The sequence below is a fragment of the Podarcis tiliguerta genome (assembly GCF_965153285.1).
Source record: "Podarcis tiliguerta genome assembly, chromosome: 5".
Lineage (NCBI taxonomy): Eukaryota > Metazoa > Chordata > Lepidosauria > Squamata > Lacertidae > Podarcis > Podarcis tiliguerta.
In genome coordinates, this window is record NC_139538.1 from 62263161 (window position 1) to 62280018 (window position 16858).

The 16858-nt window shown below is 46.8% G+C and overlaps 1 protein-coding gene and 1 long non-coding RNA gene across 2 annotated transcripts; both read left to right on the plus strand.

Annotated features, from left to right (window-relative positions):
• Positions 1-6806: 6806 nt before the first annotated feature.
• Positions 6807-9477, plus strand: LOC310679009 (D(1)-like dopamine receptor). Its single transcript, XM_083443690.1, has one exon. It carries the CDS (start codon positions 7926-7928, stop codon positions 9285-9287), a length of 1362 nt encoding a protein of 453 aa, XP_083299816.1. The 5' UTR covers positions 6807-7925; the 3' UTR covers positions 9288-9477.
• Positions 9478-10894: 1417 nt separating this feature from the next.
• Positions 10895-13214, plus strand: LOC310677820. The gene is made up of 2 exons (XR_014511479.1): positions 10895-12337; positions 12595-13214. It is a non-coding gene; the product is annotated as an uncharacterized lncRNA (long non-coding RNA).
• Positions 13215-16858: the final 3644 nt, after the last annotated feature.

Consider the following 16858-nt stretch of genomic DNA (forward strand, 5'->3'; position numbering starts at 1 on the left):
TCTCAGGCCCTAGAAATGGGTGTGGGTGTGTGGCAGTTTCAAGGGACACTTACTATAGCTTTGTCACTGCAGAATATTTTGTGTCCTTCTATAGCTCTTTGGTGACTCCCCCAGAGGAACAGCCTGTTTACAGTAACTAAGTGAAAAGAGAGAGAAAAAGCGACATAAAGCTTTTAAACAATGTAAAAGCAAAACATACTGCAGATATACTAGCCTTGAATATGAAATTCGATAATATGCTTGTCATGTGGTTTAACTGTCTCCATGGGCATAGCATGGGGGGCAGTTGCCTCCCCTAAATAAAGTAAATCAATAAAAATAGTTAACTGACCATCTGTGTCACAAATAACTCAGTTCTGTCCCCTGCCCCCCCCCCAACATAAACCCTGGCTACACCCATGACACTCTCATGTTCTTCCACCACCAATGCCGTAAACATTGGACTATTTACCAGATAGGTAAATGTATGTCTGCTAAAACTATGCACTTTAATTTCAATAAACATGCATGGAACAAAAAATTCCATTTTTCTAAATCGTGGAACTGAGGGGTGTATGGGAGAGACCTAGTTACTTGAGAATAATTTTTTTATTATTTTCTAGGGTGAAATCCTACAGCACAGACATTCACTTCTGCATAAACTTGTCTTTACTTATTATTTCCATTTATTATCTGCCCTTCCTCCCTAACAAGACCACAGAGTAACTCGCAACTTTAAAAAAATCAGCAAGAGCATATTAAAGCAGCACTTCAACATATTTCAGACAACCGTTTTGAAAAAGCAGTTTAGAAACTTCATGTAAATGGTGGGCCAAATCCTGGATTGTTAAAAAAGAAAGAAAGAAAAGAATTTAAATGTTTCCTAAATATGAGCAAGTATTTATTTATCTAAAAAAAATATTCATTAGGCTGCCATTATTTTTTACTATTCCTCCATGCTCAAGCTGGAAACTGCACCCAATATCATATAATTGCAAGGCTGTTTTGCAACATTCTATGTTAATGCCTAAAATCAATTTTATAACTTTTTTTTTAAGAGATTACTCATTCCGGATATACTTTTTCTCCTTGACTCTTGTATTTGTCCAAAATTATTTGCAGCTTCAGTTTGTCTTCTAAGAAGACGAAGAGGAAGCGAGCATTAAAAAGAAAGAAAGAATTATTTTTGCTTAGACTAGAATATTAATTTAACAAAAGGGGGAGTGGTTTTCGAGGGACAACCCTGCAGCCAGAATCGAGAGTTTTTCATAAAGCTGAGCACACCATCTAGTGGTAGCTTTTGAGATTTGCACTTTTCATTTTGTTTGCATTTCCACGTTTTCAACGCTGTCAAGGGTGCAGAAGGTATCAAACAGTAAACAGAATAAAAATCAAAATTCGAGAATTTGTGCTTTATCCGTTTCCCCTGGCATCGTTTGGTTGAACAAAATGTTCACCTGCATGCATGCATATACCTCCATTTACAGCTGTTCTGTGTTTTGAGGCAGGGATGAGCACATGCTGTCTGGCGGTGAATTGCAATCAAAAACATCTGGAACGAACCATGTTGGCAAAGGCTTGTGGATCAGGATCAGGCCGTTAAATGGTTAATCCTGTCACCTGTGGCTTCTCCTGATCCAGGCAGTAGTCATGTAATAGTGGGTTGACTTCTCCATGAGATCCACTCAGAGTAGACCCATTGCAATGGGCGGTCATGAGTAGCTTGTGCCCATTAATTTAAATGTGTCTTCTGGGAATAGAGCTTAGACACAACCCTTAGTTTTCTCCCTCCCACGTTCTTGATGGGAGTGGAAAAGGCACTACAGGAGACCTATAAGTAATGATGAATGGTGAAAGTAGTTACTAGAAAGGGTGGAAACAGTAACCTAATTCTCGCTGAGGTAATAAACCTGTTTCTGTAGTCAGGTTCACTATGAACGGCCTTGGGTACCTCCAGGGCCCAGCACCTGACAGGACCCACCTGAGCATAGCTGTCAACTTTTCCCTTTTCTTGAGAGGAATCCTATTCAGAATAAGGGAATTTCCCTTTAAAAAAGGAAAAAGTTGACAGCTATGCACCTGAGCTGATGCCAGCTAGGGTCCCTGGCACTAGGTGTCGGGAGGCCATTTTAAATTTCCCACAATGCTCTGGGATGCCCAACGTTGCATCACTAGGGAGCATGGTGGGACATTTAAAATAGTAGTTTCTCAGGGGCCCACAGTCAGCGCTAGGTAGTCCACCTAAGTGGGCACCCCCACACTTTGCCAAGGGGCCCCATAACCCCGGAGCTGGTCCTCTCTAGGATGTACCACATCAGACTGCAGATGGTGCCTTATATGATGGAATGCTCTTCCGTCAAATGATGTTTCCTGCATACTGAATTCTAAATCCCACAGAAAGGGTTCAGGCCTAGCTCTCTCCTTGACATGCTCGTTTTCTATTTGAAGGGAACTGTTTCTCATGGGGGATCATTCAATGAGATGTCGTGTCTAATCTGAATTGTTTCTGAGGCACAGGCTTAGGGCATGGTCAAAGGCAACATGCCCTAGAATGTTTGAGCTAACCCTGTTCTGCAGATTCTGGGCACTTCTAGATTGTCACTATATTTGGCTGGGATTCAATCACATACAAACATGTTTAGGTTGTGCAATAAAAAAATCAATTTGGCACTCTTGCACAACAAAACCACTCCTCTCCCCAAATATAGGTCACTTTGCAGTAAGTAAAGTGATGAGAAAATGCATTGGAAAGTGTGGATTAGCAACTGCTTGGCACAATATCATATAACTTCCCAGCAAACAAATCAGAATATATCCTCAGGTCATCTGGACATGGTCTCTGATCAGTTATAATCAGGCACTCACTTTGCTCTGTGGAAATGACCTTTTTGCACAGAAGAACAATGCTCAGAACTATCCCAGTACACTTTCCTTGCATCTCCCAGTCCTAAAACAGCAGCACTTAAATCTAAAATTAGAAGAAAGATTAACTGGGCCATAACAAACCCATTGCTTTGCAAAGTAAATTCTTTGTGATTAAATTTCCCAGAACACTGCTGCAGTCCGCATTACAATACTTATTAGTGTTATCAGCAAAGCCTCATTTCCTGCATATTTAATAGATTACATTTGTGTTTCTGACAGTACACAATATATCTAGCCTAACAGAAAACAAAAAACACTATTTTAAGAAACAGTTTATTCTTCTAAATTTGTTTGCTGTGATGTTATAAAAATATTTTATCACTGTTATTATTTTTTTTAAGCTTCTGATTAGATTTCAATAACGTCTCTTACGAAATAAAAAGTAAAGGGGTTATAGACCTTAGATTAGGATTGCAAATTTAAGATTAAAAGAAATTAGGCCTTAGATTTGGAATGCACATTAGATAAACCTCCTGGTTAGATGATTGCAAAGACGCGGGTGGCGCTGTGGGTTAAAGCCTCAGCACCTAGGACTTGCCGATCGAAAGGTCGGTGGTTCGAATCCCCGCGGTGGGGTGCGCTCCCGTCGTTCGGTCCCAGTGCCTGCCAACCTAGCAGTTCGAAAGCACCTTTGGGTGCAAGTAGATAAATAGGGACCGCTTACCAGTGGGAAGGTAAACGGCATTCTGTGTGCTGCGCTGGCTTGCCAGATTCAGCTTGTCACACTGGCCACGTGACCTGGAAGTGTCTTCGGACAGCGCTGGTTCCCGGCCTATAGAGTGAGATGAGCGCACAACCCTAGAGTCTGTCAAGACTGGCCCGTACGGGCAGGGGTACCTTTACCTTTACCTAGATGATTGCAATGCATTGTCCTTGGGGCTGTCTTTGCAGATTGTCTGGAAAGCTTAGCTAGGTTAAAAAATGGCAGCATGAGGTTTGACTGGGACCAGGCACTATTTGGTTGGGGATTAATTTTAGTATAATTGTTCTGTTTTTGTTTTTTGTTGTTTTATTGGTTCTGTATAGTTTGTGTTTTGTTTTTAAGGGGCGGGATCAGGGCTGCCTGCCAGGGCCGCCTGCCAAAATGGTGGCTGGGACAAGTTCCACGGGGGGGGGGGGAGCACTGGGACATCCGATCTCGGTGATCATGGGCAGGAGGAGGAGTTACGCTAAGACCAGACCATGTCATTACCGAGGAGGCAGGTTTAGTCATTGTTTGAGGACTATCCCTGCCTCCGGGTCTGGTCTTGACCGGATGGATACTGGAATCAACAGGGGAAACCCACATGACCTGAAGGTGTTGCTGTGTAATGCCAGGCCAATTATGAATAAAACCACTGCCATCCACGACTTGATTGTGGATGGAGGATTTGACCTGGCATGTGTGACAGAGACCTGGTTGGAGGAAGCAGATGGGCCTGTCCTTGCCGCTGCTTGCCCACCAGGTTTCTATTACGCACAGCAACCCAGGTCATGTGGGCGGGGAGGGGGGGTTGCAGTGATTTTTAGGAAGTCATTAGCTTGCATCAGGCATCCTACTGGGAAGACCCAGTTTTCTGAGTGCATGTTCTGGAAGTTGGCAATAGGGGCAGTACAGGATTCCTTTTGGTGTACCGACCTCCCCGCTGCACAAAGGATTCCCTGTTCGAGCTGCTTCAGGTCGTGGCGGATGTTCTCCTGGAGACACCTAGTTTGGTTGTCCTAGGGGATTTTAACATCCACGCCGACACGACCTTACAAGGGGCCACTCAGGACTTCGTGGAAAGCATGGCCTCCATGGGGCTGTCCCTGAATAAGTTGGGCCCAACTCATAGTCATGGACATGCCTTAGACCTGGTATTCACCTCTAGTGACGTGGGTGATCTGACACTAAGTAAAAGTGAAACGAAAGAAGTGCCATGGTCAGATCACTTCCTGGTGCAACTGGATTTCTCCGCGACCCTTCCCCTCTGCAGGGAGGTGGGACCAATTCGGATGGTCCGCCCCCGCCACTTAATGGATCCAAATGGTTTCCAGAGAGTGGTAGGGGATGCTTTATCCCATGTTGATGGGCTTTCAGCTGATTCCCTGGTGGCCCGCTGGACTGCGGAGTTAACCAGAGCTATCGACTGTCTGGCTCCGAAGCGCCCTCTCCGATTGCATGGAGCCTGGACAGCCCCGTGGTTTTCTTCGGAGCTGAGGGTGATGAAACAATCGCTGAGACGGCTAGAGCGTCGGTGGCAGAAAACTCACTCCGAATCTGACCGGACACAGGTTAGAGCTCAACGTCGAGCCTACCAAGTAGCGATAGCGACGGCGAAGAAGACTTTCTTCACCGCCTCTATTGCAGAAAATAGAGCAGGAGACTCTTTCAGGTGGTCTGCAATTTAACGGAACCACCTTTACCACCGGGGCCTTGTAAAGACCCCAAGATCTCCTGCAACGATTTTGCAAAGTTTTTTGCAGATAAAATCACTCATACTCGGAAGGAGCTAGACACTACTGTGGGAGCAGGGCTGGGGTGGGAGAGTGCTAGAGCCCTGTCTGGTCAAGTTGCATGGAATCAATTTCAATCCGTTACCCCCGAGGATGTGGACAGGCTGCTTGGATGCGTGAAACCAACCACCTGTCTCCTTGATCCTTGCCCATCCTGGCTAATAAAAGCAAGCCGGGAAGGGCTGGGCGATGGGCTCTGCAGGGTGGTGAATACTTCCCTCTGTGAGGGAACATTTCCAGATCCGCTGAAAGAGGCAGTCATTAAACCGCTTCTTAAAAAACCATCTTTAGACCCGGCCAGTATGGCCAACTATCGCCCAGTCTCAAATCTTCCATTCTTGGGCAAGGTGATTGAGCGCGTGGTTGCTGAACAACTCCAGGCACGCCTGGAGGATGCGAACCATTTGGATCCCTTCCAATCGGGGTTCAGGCCTCATCATGGGACTGAAACTGCTTTAAACGTGTTGACCTTTAAAGCCCTAAACGGCCTCGGCCCAGTATACCTGAAGGAGTGTCTCCACTCCCATCGTTCTGCCCGGACACTGAGGTCCAGTGCCGAGGGCCTTCTGGCGGTTCCCTCATTGCGAGAAGCAAGCTACAGGGAACCAGGAAGAGGGCCTTCTCGGTAGTGGCGCCCGCCCTGTGGAACGCCCTCCCATCAGATGTCAAAACAATAAACAACTACCTGACATTCAGAAAACATCTTAAGGCAGCCCTGTTCAGGGAAGTTTTTAATGTATGATATTTTAGTATTTTTTGGTTTCTATGGAAGCCGCCCAGAGTGGCTGGGGAAACCCAGTCAGATGGGCGGGGTACAAATAAAATAAAATAATAAAAAACTGCCACTCACAACCAGCCAGGATAAAAGAGCAGAGCAAATATTTCCTACTTCCCTTTGTTGTGCCAGCTCCAGGCTGCTGCAGCAGAGGTTCTGGGATCAGTCCCCTCTCCAGAAAATGGCCTCTCCATCTCCTAGTCCATCCATCTCCTAGTCTCTCCCCCCCCCCAATGCCCCATTTGGGGTCACCCCATTTTGGTTGGCAGTGGCACTTTCAGCAGACTTTGGAGGGGGGGGGTTATGTAGCCATGAAGCCATGACACCTCTGCCTCATCCTAACTCCCTCCGGCAGCACAAACCAGGGGTTAGGATTGCCCTCCACAATTTGCAACCATTGCAGCACAAAAAAAGTTGTTTTTTAATCGTGTTGTTAGCAGTTCCCACACTCAAATTAAATCCAGCTGGCTTCTTATTTTAAAGCCAACAGTTTTTCGCAAGATGTCATATCAGTTTCACAGCTCTAACATTTTTTTAAAGTTGTGGCTGTGTCTGCTTTAATCACCAAAAGGGGTGTGCTGGAAGATGATAACTCAGACAGTGTGTCATGCAGTATTTATTATAAAAGGTAAAGGAACCCAGGATGGCTTTTTGTACTTGTTTTTACCTATCTCCACTTTCCTGTTTTTGCATCTTAAGCTACATGATCAATGATGCAAAGGACCACCGTCTATGATGCAGCATTCTCTTATTTAGAAAATAAGTCTGATAATCATCCTCTTAAGATTCCTCAAATGTGGCCACAATTGCCATTGGTGTTTAAAAAATAATAATACATATTTTATTTCTATGTGCTTTGACTACACCTGTGATTTTAACGACGGTATTCTGTATAGCAGGCAAAATTTCAACAGGTGAAGCTTCCTTGCTCGCAGTTTTTTCGTGTCAGTGAAAATCGCACCTACAGAATTTGTGCCTGCTAGAAGCTCAGCAGCGCGCAGTGGGGCGCGCGGGGGAGGCAGGAATGGAGGCAGATTAGAGGGCGCGACTGGCAGGACAAGAGAAGAAGCTATGGGGCGCGGGGAGGGGTCCGACGAAGGACTGAACTGTGTGCCATCAGTTCTGCTGAGCAGCTACAGCTGAGCCCTGCCATCTCTGACATTTTATCCATTCGTAAACCTTGGCTGAGTGAAGCGATCCCGAGCGAGCAGCGCAAGGGGTCCCCGCAAGGCGACCGCCGATCAATTCACAGGATCGCGCGCACGGATCCCTCCCCACGTGCTTTCTTCTCGCCTCCTGTCGCTGCCGCCGCGCACGAGACGTAGGGAAAAAGGCGTCCCAGTGCCGCCCCGACTGCCAAACCCAAACGGACAGAAACTGCCGCGGCTTTCTCTGCCCCACCTTCTCCTCCAGCACCAGAGGGTGCCCAGACGCCCGGGAAGCACAGACGACGCTTGGATCTGGCTGCGAGAGGAAGGCAGCGAGCGAGCGGCGTCGGGGAACTTTCGCCCTCGGATCCGCGTTCATTCCAACCAGCCAGCCTGCCGCTAACCCAGATCTCTCTGTCCCGGCGGCGCCGCGCGAAGCTCTTGATGCGCCCCGTCCAGGCTCAGGATCCAGTGCGTCCCCACGATGCCTGCGGGAGCCGCAGCCACGTCTTTGATGCAGGCGAAGGGGCGGCGGGGACCCTGTTCGCTGGGGCGCACGGGTGGCGGCCATAGGAGACCCTCCTGGGCGGCGGTCGGCTCCGGGAGCCCGTGGGCGCCCTCTGATGGAGAACGCCTCCAACGGCAGCCAGGGGCCCCTGGAGCCCCGGGCCCCTGGCGGGAATGGGGTGGTGCTAGGCGTCTGCTTGCTCTGGCTGCTGGTTTTGAGCACCTTGCTGGGCAACGCCCTGGTCTGCCTGGCCATCGTCCGGTTTCGCCACCTGCGCGCCAAAGTCACCAACTGGTTTGTGCTGTCACTGGCCTCGTCTGACCTGTGTGTGGCGCTGCTGGTCATGCCCTGGCAGGCAGTCACGGAGGCGGTGGGCGGGGTGTGGCTCTTTGGCACCCGTTTCTGCGACACGTGGGTGGCCGCCGACATCATGTGCTCCACGGCCTCCATCCTCCATCTCTGCATCATAAGCCTCGACCGCTACTGGGCCATCGCCAGCCCCTTCCGCTACGAGCGGCGGATGACCCGGGGCCTGGCCTCCGCCATGATCGCCCTGGCCTGGACCCTCTCTGTCCTCATCTCCTTCATCCCTGTCCAGCTCCATTGGCACAGAGTCGAGGAGCAGGGGGGGACTGACCCACAGTTGCCACGTTGTGATGCCAGGCTCAACCCCACGTACGCCATCACCTCCTCCCTGGTCAGCTTCTACATCCCTGTGTCCATCATGATTGGCACTTACGCAAGGATCTACCGCATCGCCCAGGCTCAGATCCGCCGCATCTCATCTCTGGAAAAGGCCGGAGGGCTGGGCTTTGCGCAGGGGAAAGAGCCCGCCTCTTCGCTGCGCAGCTCGCTCTGCAAGGAAACCAAGGTCCTCCAGACGTTGTCCATCATCGTGGGGGTATTTGTCTGCTGCTGGCTGCCCTTTTTTGTCCTTAACTGCCTGCTACCCTTTTGCGAACCGAGGCCAGGCAGCGGGGTTTCTGGGCAAGCTCCCTGCGTCAGCCAGACGACTTTCCGCATTTTCATGTGGCTTGGCTGGGCCAACTCCTCAGTCAACCCAGTGATCTACGCTTTCAATGTGGACTTTCGGAAGGCTTTCAGCAGCCTGTTGGGCTGCCACCGCCGCCCTTGTTGGGCTCCAGGCAGGTCCTCCGTGGAGAGAGTCAACCTGAGCCACGAGCTGGTCTCCTATCACCACGACTCCTCCTCCCACAAGAGCGGAGGAGAGCCAGTTCCGTCACCTCTCCCCACCATTGCTGCCTGGCATCGATCCCTGCCCCACACAGTCAGCTCCCAAGGAGAAGGCGAGAGCAATGGAGGAACCCTGCCAGAGAAGGAGATGTTGTCCTCACGTCAGGCCGCTCAGAGGAGCAACAGCAAAAACCTTCACCTGCCAGCTTTGCTCCCCTCTGAATGTGAGGCTGTGGTATCTTTGGAGACTCTTGATCCCTTTGCAGAGATTACTGGGCACTAGAATCTTTACTGCCACATCCCAGCGGTATGTGGATGGGACCATGTAGTGGCCACAAAGGAACACAATCACATAAGAAGAGTCCTGCTGGTTCAGACTGAAGGCTTATCTAGTCCAGCATTTTCTTTCCCCACAATGGCCGACTAGATGTGAATAGGAAGCTCACAAACAAGACACGCGGCCTTTCACGGTCTCCTACTGTTGTTCCCCAGTGACTGGTATTCAGAGGTGCACTGGCTCTGATTCTGGAGGTATCACATGGCTGTCAGAACTACTTATTTATTTAGGGATATCTATGCTGTCCAATCAACTGTGAGGATGGTTCACTTGTTGTTGGCATCCGTCTCTTAGGAGAGTGCGCCTTCAGGGTAAAGTCAAACAGCTTTAGTCAAACAGAGTTACAGCGCCTGCTGTGGCTGTAGACATTGATACAGGAGAGACATGTTTGATTGCAGCTGGGACAGATGAAGGTGTCCAGTTTTGCTTCTACAGGTGAACCTTAGTGTTTCTCCTCTCTGTGCTCCACAGAGACCCATCCATTGGCACCCAGCTCATATGGTTGGGTCCAATGAGGTTTTGCATGTTTGATCAGAACAGAAGTCCTAGCATGTGCAGTGGGTCTTATGCCTAGGTTTGGATTGGTTTGGAGCCTTAGACATTACTCCTGAGTCTGCAACAATCTGCACAAAAGTTCTTTGCTTCATAACTGAGTAGCGATCTACTAGTCTTTCTCTTAGAGTGTATCCAGAGGCAATGGTAAGACTGAAGGTTGACTGTCTAACACAGGCTTCCTCAAACTCGTCCTTCCAGATGTTTTGAGACTACAGTTCCTATCATCCCTGACCACTGGTCCTGCTGGCTAGGGATCATGGGAGTTGTAGTCCAAAAACATCTGGAGGGCCGAGTTTGAGCAAGCATGGTCTAACACAAGAGCCATGATTCCCAACTCTGTGATGTGAGAGGAGCTGAAACAGATATTTAAGAAACTGAAGTACAGTGGTACCTCGGGTTAAGAACTTAATTCGTTCTGGAGGTCTATTCTTAACCTGAAACTGTTCTTAACCTGAAGCACCACTTTCACTAATGGGGCCTCCTGCTGCCGCTGTGCCTCCGCTGTTCTCATCCTAAAGCAAAGTTCTTAACCCGAGGTAATATTTCTGCGTTAGCGGAGTCTGTAACCTGAAGCGTATGTAACCCAAGGTACCACTGTATCTTAATGCATTCACCAGTCTTTGGAACACGAAGCTCCCATGTGCAACACTTATCTGCCCCCACCCTCTTTCACTCTGCCAAGATATTGGTGCTGACATCATCCTGATCAGTGGCGGAGGAACCCTCTCTGTCACTTGGGGCAGGACGCCGAGGGGCGGGGCAAATCACCTGGTGACGCATGTGCGACGTCTGTAGGGACTGCGCATGCACGGCAGCCCATACGGACGCCCGTACGGACACTGTGCACAAGCGGCAGTCCGTGCGGACTATGCAGGCGTGGCAGCCTGTATGGACACCATGCGAATGCGGCGTGAGCGGCGCCCACACTGCGCACCCTCCATCACTCTACAGCTGGGGGAGGCAGCGGGCCATATTGTCACCGCCCCGGGCACCCTCCGCCCCCCCTTTGTACACCCCTGATCCTGATTGCCCTAAGCACGAGGTGGGGAACGTGTGGCTCTACAGATGTTGCTTTCAATATTGTTGGACTGCAATTTCCACCCCAAAGCAACCGTCATCTGTGCATGTGCAACAGCTGTCTCAAGTGTACACACCTCAGTTTCACTGCAAAGTGAATGTGGCTCACATTTGCAAATGGGATGGGAGCAAGATAGGTATGGATTTTGGCCAATGCCATGTGTACACGGCTTCAAGCACCAGCAGTGGGAGTGTGCTGGAGCTACAGTAAATGTGTACAAGAGCCTAAGGCTTTGATGGCACTGTGAGTTCCTGTTGTTGCAGAGCAGCTGTAGAAGGGTGGACTGGACTGAGAAAAGTATTATCATCTGCTTCATTACCAGGGATGTGAAGACAGATGGTTAATTGCATGTTTCTGTACATATATAAATATGTGCTTTGACATTATGGTAATGAGCTGTGTAAATTATGCCCAGGCGCAGTGCAGTAATTATTTCACATCTTACTGTGCTGCCCACAACTTTTAACAGAGCTGTACAATTTATAATGTTAAATCTTCTTTGATGGTAACTGAATGTATAAATCAATGGAAGTTTATTTTTGCCTTCCTCTTGTATGTATGTTTAAAGCCCCCCGACATCACTATTAGAACAATACTCTACAAGTTATGTAAAATACATCATGTGGGGCACAGTTACCTAGCCCCTGTGCTTGTATTTAACAGGGCTTGCTCTGGGCTTAAAATATCATTTATTGCATTGGTATTTAAGCTTGTATAGGCTGCTGCTCTATATTGGGATTATGCTGTTCAAAAGAAATGTGAAGCCAGTGGGGTTGCACAAGTTCTAATGAAGATATGATTATATGGGAAATGTAATTATTTGTTTCTCTCTTTTTTTATGGTACTGTTTGGCTCTCTGGAAAATGAAATCTTCTAGCAGAAAAGCATTTCCATAAGGGGGGAAAAATCCAACTTGGCTATTAAAGAAAGGCTCTTTAAAAGCTTGGTACAATTTTGCCAAAATGAACACTTCTTTCATTTGAATCCAGCGTAATAATACAGCTACATCAAGCAGGCGTATTGCTTTCCTATCCTTTTGTCTCAGTGACAAAAATCATGTTCACAACAACAGCCATAATCTGTATTACCTCTAGATTTTGTAGCATTTGTGCCAGGTCACCGGATCAAGACTCATTACATAGTCCAAGCTCTCACACTGGTATATTGAGTTTTTAAAAAACACTCCTATCTAGCAAGGGAGCTGCTACAGATCTATTTTTGAATTGGGAAATGCATGTATATAGTTTTCCTAGATGGATTTCAGGCACCGTGGCTATCAAAGCTTGGAGGCAGAAGTCCAAGGTCCCACTCAGGAAAGTGAGTAGGAGATCGCCCAAACTGACCTAGCACTTTTTGAATCACTGTATTTTCTGCTCTATAAGATGCACCAGACCACAAGATGCACCTAGTTTTTGGAGGAGGGGAAAAAATAATAATTCTGAATCTCAGAAGCCAGAACAGCAAGAGGGATCGCTGTGCAGCGAAAGCAGCAATCCCTCTTGCTGTTCTGGCTTCTGGGATAGCTGCGCAGCCTGCATTCGCTCCATAGGACGCACACACATTTCCCCTTACTTTTTAGGAGGGAAAAAGTGAGTCTTATAGAGCAAAAAATACTGTAAGTCAGTAATGCACAAGACCAACTAAAGCAGAGGTGGGAAGACTTTGGCCCTCCAGATGTTGTCAATGGCTGTCTCATCCCTGGCTGTTTGCTATGGTGGCTGAGTCTGATGGCAGCTGGAGTCAAACAACATCTGGAGGACCAAAGATGAGCTAACCCCTAGTTAATATGATGGGTTGCTGGTATATGGGAACCCCTATGGGAACCCCTGTGTGCCCCCCAAATCTGTTCTGAGGACATACAAGTGGCTGGATGGAGGAGAAGACAAGCTGGAAGTCTCCTGCACACATGGATTTCTGTTGAACAAGCGAGCAGACATCATTGGATGTCACCCATTGTCTGTTGAATAGACTTGATTTACATTTGCACCAAGGAATGTAATATTAGGCCAGCAAAATCTTAACACTTTTTCCTGAGGAGGTTGTATTCAGATGAAACCCAGTCAAGTCATTATGTAAGTAGTCAGTTGGATATATTTCACTAAATGTTTTATATAAATTATAAAGGATTAAAAGTACTTTGCAAAATTATTGCTTACCTCTACAAAAGTGGAAAAGATTGCTTTATGCATATTGCCAATTTCCCCATAAAATAAAGTCATGAATGCTGACTTAGCAACAAAGTTTTATATCTGTTGAGTATAATTCTATACAGTTGACTGCAGTCTGAATGTATGATTGCTTTCTCAGAAATGCAAGTAGCAGTCAGATCACCAATATCCATTTTCTTGCAAAACACTTAACTGAGGGTATGTATGCGTTAGCGGCTTAAACACAATGAGGTCACACACACACACAAACAAACACTACATTTCCCATTACTCTTGGGGGAAAGCCATTACAATTAAAGCAGAATTTGATAGGTATACAGTACATTGGTTTGACACAAAATGGCTGAAATATAACAAGGTGAAAGCTAGCATGGGAATACAGAATATTAATCACTACGGAGCTGGGGGAAAATTACAGTTCTTCCTGGATGAATGAAAGTGCCATGAACTTTGCTAGCTTTAGATACAACTGCCAAGCATTTTATATGCTCTCTCGGCCCGAAAGCGGAGATGAGTGATGCACCCCATAATCAAATTCGACTGGACTTAACTGTCCAGGGGTCCTTTACCTTTTACGTATATTTCTTCCAAATTAGTAGCACTGCGATTTTGAAAGTGAGCTCTACTTTGAGCAGAACTGAACTTACTATTATTATTACAGAAACAGAACTCTAGGAATAATTATCTAGACAGAGTTTCAATATGGGCCCCTAGGTTACGTAGCAGTATGGCTCATTATACAGTTCCAAAATAGCAGCGATCCTTAAGAAGAAACTGTGATGCATCCATCTGTTTCACTTGAGCTCCAAATGAACCTCTTGTCAAGAAACCTATCAACAGTTATGCCATCATTTCCCAGTATTCCCTCTTTTGGCCCCCAATGTGCATTTGAACATAAAGTAGATACGTGATATTAATTACTAAACCGGGCACAAAGACGACAACAACTGGGAGTAAAAATAAAAGTATTAAACGGTTCCTCCTATCTGAGTTTTAGTAAAATGAACTCATTGGCTGGATTATGTGACAACACATCCTCACAGCTAGCAAATCTGTTGGGTAACTTTAGGTCAGTCATTATCTCTTAGTCCATTTTACCCCACAGGCAGAGGTCGGGGCTAGCCAACCGTGGTGAGCGTCCTGGGGGTTGGGGCGGCGATATCACACCCCCTCAGGGGTGACACCTGGGACGGACCGCACCCACCACACCCCCTTCCTCCTCCAGTGTCCACAGGGTTGTTGTGAAGATAACGGGTGAGGAGAATACTACCCCAACCTCTTTTTGGGAGGGGGGAGAGTAAGATAATAGATATTTTTGTGGAGGAAGGGGGAGACCCACATTTGCAGTTTGCATCTCTCCTGCTTCTCTCCACCTGGCCTAGGGCGGGGCCTGACTGGCCTCATAAGGACTACTGCTGAGGCTGCTGCCCAGCATGGACTGGGATATTGGGGGGAAAGTTTCATTGGGAGATTTTGCTGTTGTTATTAATATTAACTGATATTAACTTTTTGTATCATTTTTATGTGGAAATTGTTCAGTTTGGTTATGTAGTTTTTAATGTGTTTTATTTATTTTTATGACCACTTTGCTATGTTTGTAATTATGCAAATCGTTTCATATTGGAAGTCTTCTTGAAGATTGTTTTAACTGTGGAAAGGCGGCATACAAAAAAAAATGATGGTGGTGATTACCAGAAAAGAAAAGAAAGTCCAATGAACATTAAAATGCTCCCTATGCAGGATCTGGATCAGGCCCCCATGCTGGCAATTTGAAGAAGAACAGAAGTCAAGTGTAGCTTCTCCCTCATCACCTTGATTGGGGTCTGATTATGTGCAAACAGTACAACAGATATTTTGACACATTTTCTCAACTGTGCCACGTTGCACACCCTCAGTGGGATTCTCCTGCAACCGTGTAGAACTGCCACACCTTCCATCGCAAGGCACACATTTTTTCAGAGCAGACTTTGTAGTGAGCACTGAAAGAGTTTGCTGGCAGTTCTATTTGTTTTTTGCTAGAACATTTTTACTCCATTAATTTTGGCCGTCATTTGAATCCCCACACCACAGCGAGCGTGTTTACATTTTGTTCGATATCTTCACAGCTTGCAAGGTCTGTGGGAAGAAAAGAACAGGCTGTGAATATACCTCCACCTCCACATTCATCCCTGTCATTCTCCCTGTTCCTGTCTCCTGATTCACCTCCACATATGTTCATCCTGGTCATGCAAATAAACTTCCTAGTTTCTCTACCAACACAGTGTTCCCATGCATTCTGACACCTGTGCATCACTCCATCAGCTGTCCTGAGCATCTATTTTGGTAGAAGGAAGAATGTGTCTCAGCTGTCTAGATGATGATGATGATATCACCTCATGTTGGGATGGAGAACCTGTGGCCAGCTGTTGTTGGAGCCAACTCCCATCAGCCACAGTCAGGGATGCTGAGAGTTCACATCAGAAAATCTGGAGAGCACTAGATTCCAAGCACATGATTTAACACACAAGCTACAATTCCCAGGATTATCTGAGGGAAGCTATGTCCTTTAAATGTGCATTAAATGTATGCTGTGGATGTGACCTTGGTGACTTTTCTGGTTGAAGTGAGACTTGAAGGACAGTGTTCTCAGCTGACAATCTTAGTTCATTTTGGAGCAGTCATACTAGCAGGAAGTGAAAAATGAAATTGTTTGTTAGTCATAGCTCGTTTTTGGAGAACCTCATTAGCCTCCCATTTTTGTTATGTTTACACTAAGGAACTGTGGGTTCTTGGTCACTATCCCATCCTCAGTCCATACCCTCTTCAAAATAGCCTCCTCATATTGTTGGCTGCTTTTGGGGGGCAACATATGGCTTTTAAAAACGTAAGAAGAGTCCTACTGGATTAGGCTGAAGTACCATCTAGTTCAGCATCCTGTCATAGGACCCAACCAGGGGCCTTTAGGAAGCTCACAAGACCTGAGTGCAATAGCAACTATTTGTCTATTGGAAAGTTGGTAATCTGATTGGTGGCATCTGCAAATCCCCATGCTATGCACAGCACTCTGAAACCCTGTTAATCAGCTGGTCATCAGTGAGGCTTTAAAGCACTGCACAAGGCTGTCTGCAAGCACTGACAATCAGTTGGTAGTTAGGACTTCAAAATGATGCTCACTGCTTTCTGCAAGATCAGTTGATCATTGGTTCTTGTACAGATTGTGTGAGGCACATTGAAGCCATGACAACCAGCTGATTGTCTGGACTTCAAAGTGCCACACTAGGTGGGTTTGCAGTAAAAAAAAGCTGGTCACCTAACATTGTTAGGTGATGTCAGATGATTAAGAGCTGAGCAGCCTCCATACTGAACTTGGCCTTTGGGGCAAAGCCAGCCACGGTAGTGGATTCTAAGTAGAAATGAGTGTAAAAAGCAACACAATCAAGGTTAGCATTAAAGCCATATGAAAATTAGACTTACAAGGACAGATTTCAGTGAACGGCATTACTTCTTTGGAAAGCTTTGCTTTCATTCTCAGAGAAATCTATCTGTTCCCAGTGGCTGAGCTCCTGAGAGTGTAGCAGAGGTTCTCAAAACAGTGCAGTCCTGCTTTGAAAGCTAACCATAGTTATCGCCCCTGTCATTATGAGCTGCTTCATGTTCAAGCCAGTGGGGTGTGCTCATAAATCCTTTGGTTCAGAAGCTTAAGGTAATTGTCTCAGAGATTTCAGTAACACGCAGGA

Excerpts from the sequence above, each read along its gene's own strand:
- LOC310679009 (XM_083443690.1), top strand. The coding sequence starts at position 7,926 with ATGGAGAACGCCTCCAACGGCAGCCAGGGGCCCCTGGAGCCCCGGGCC.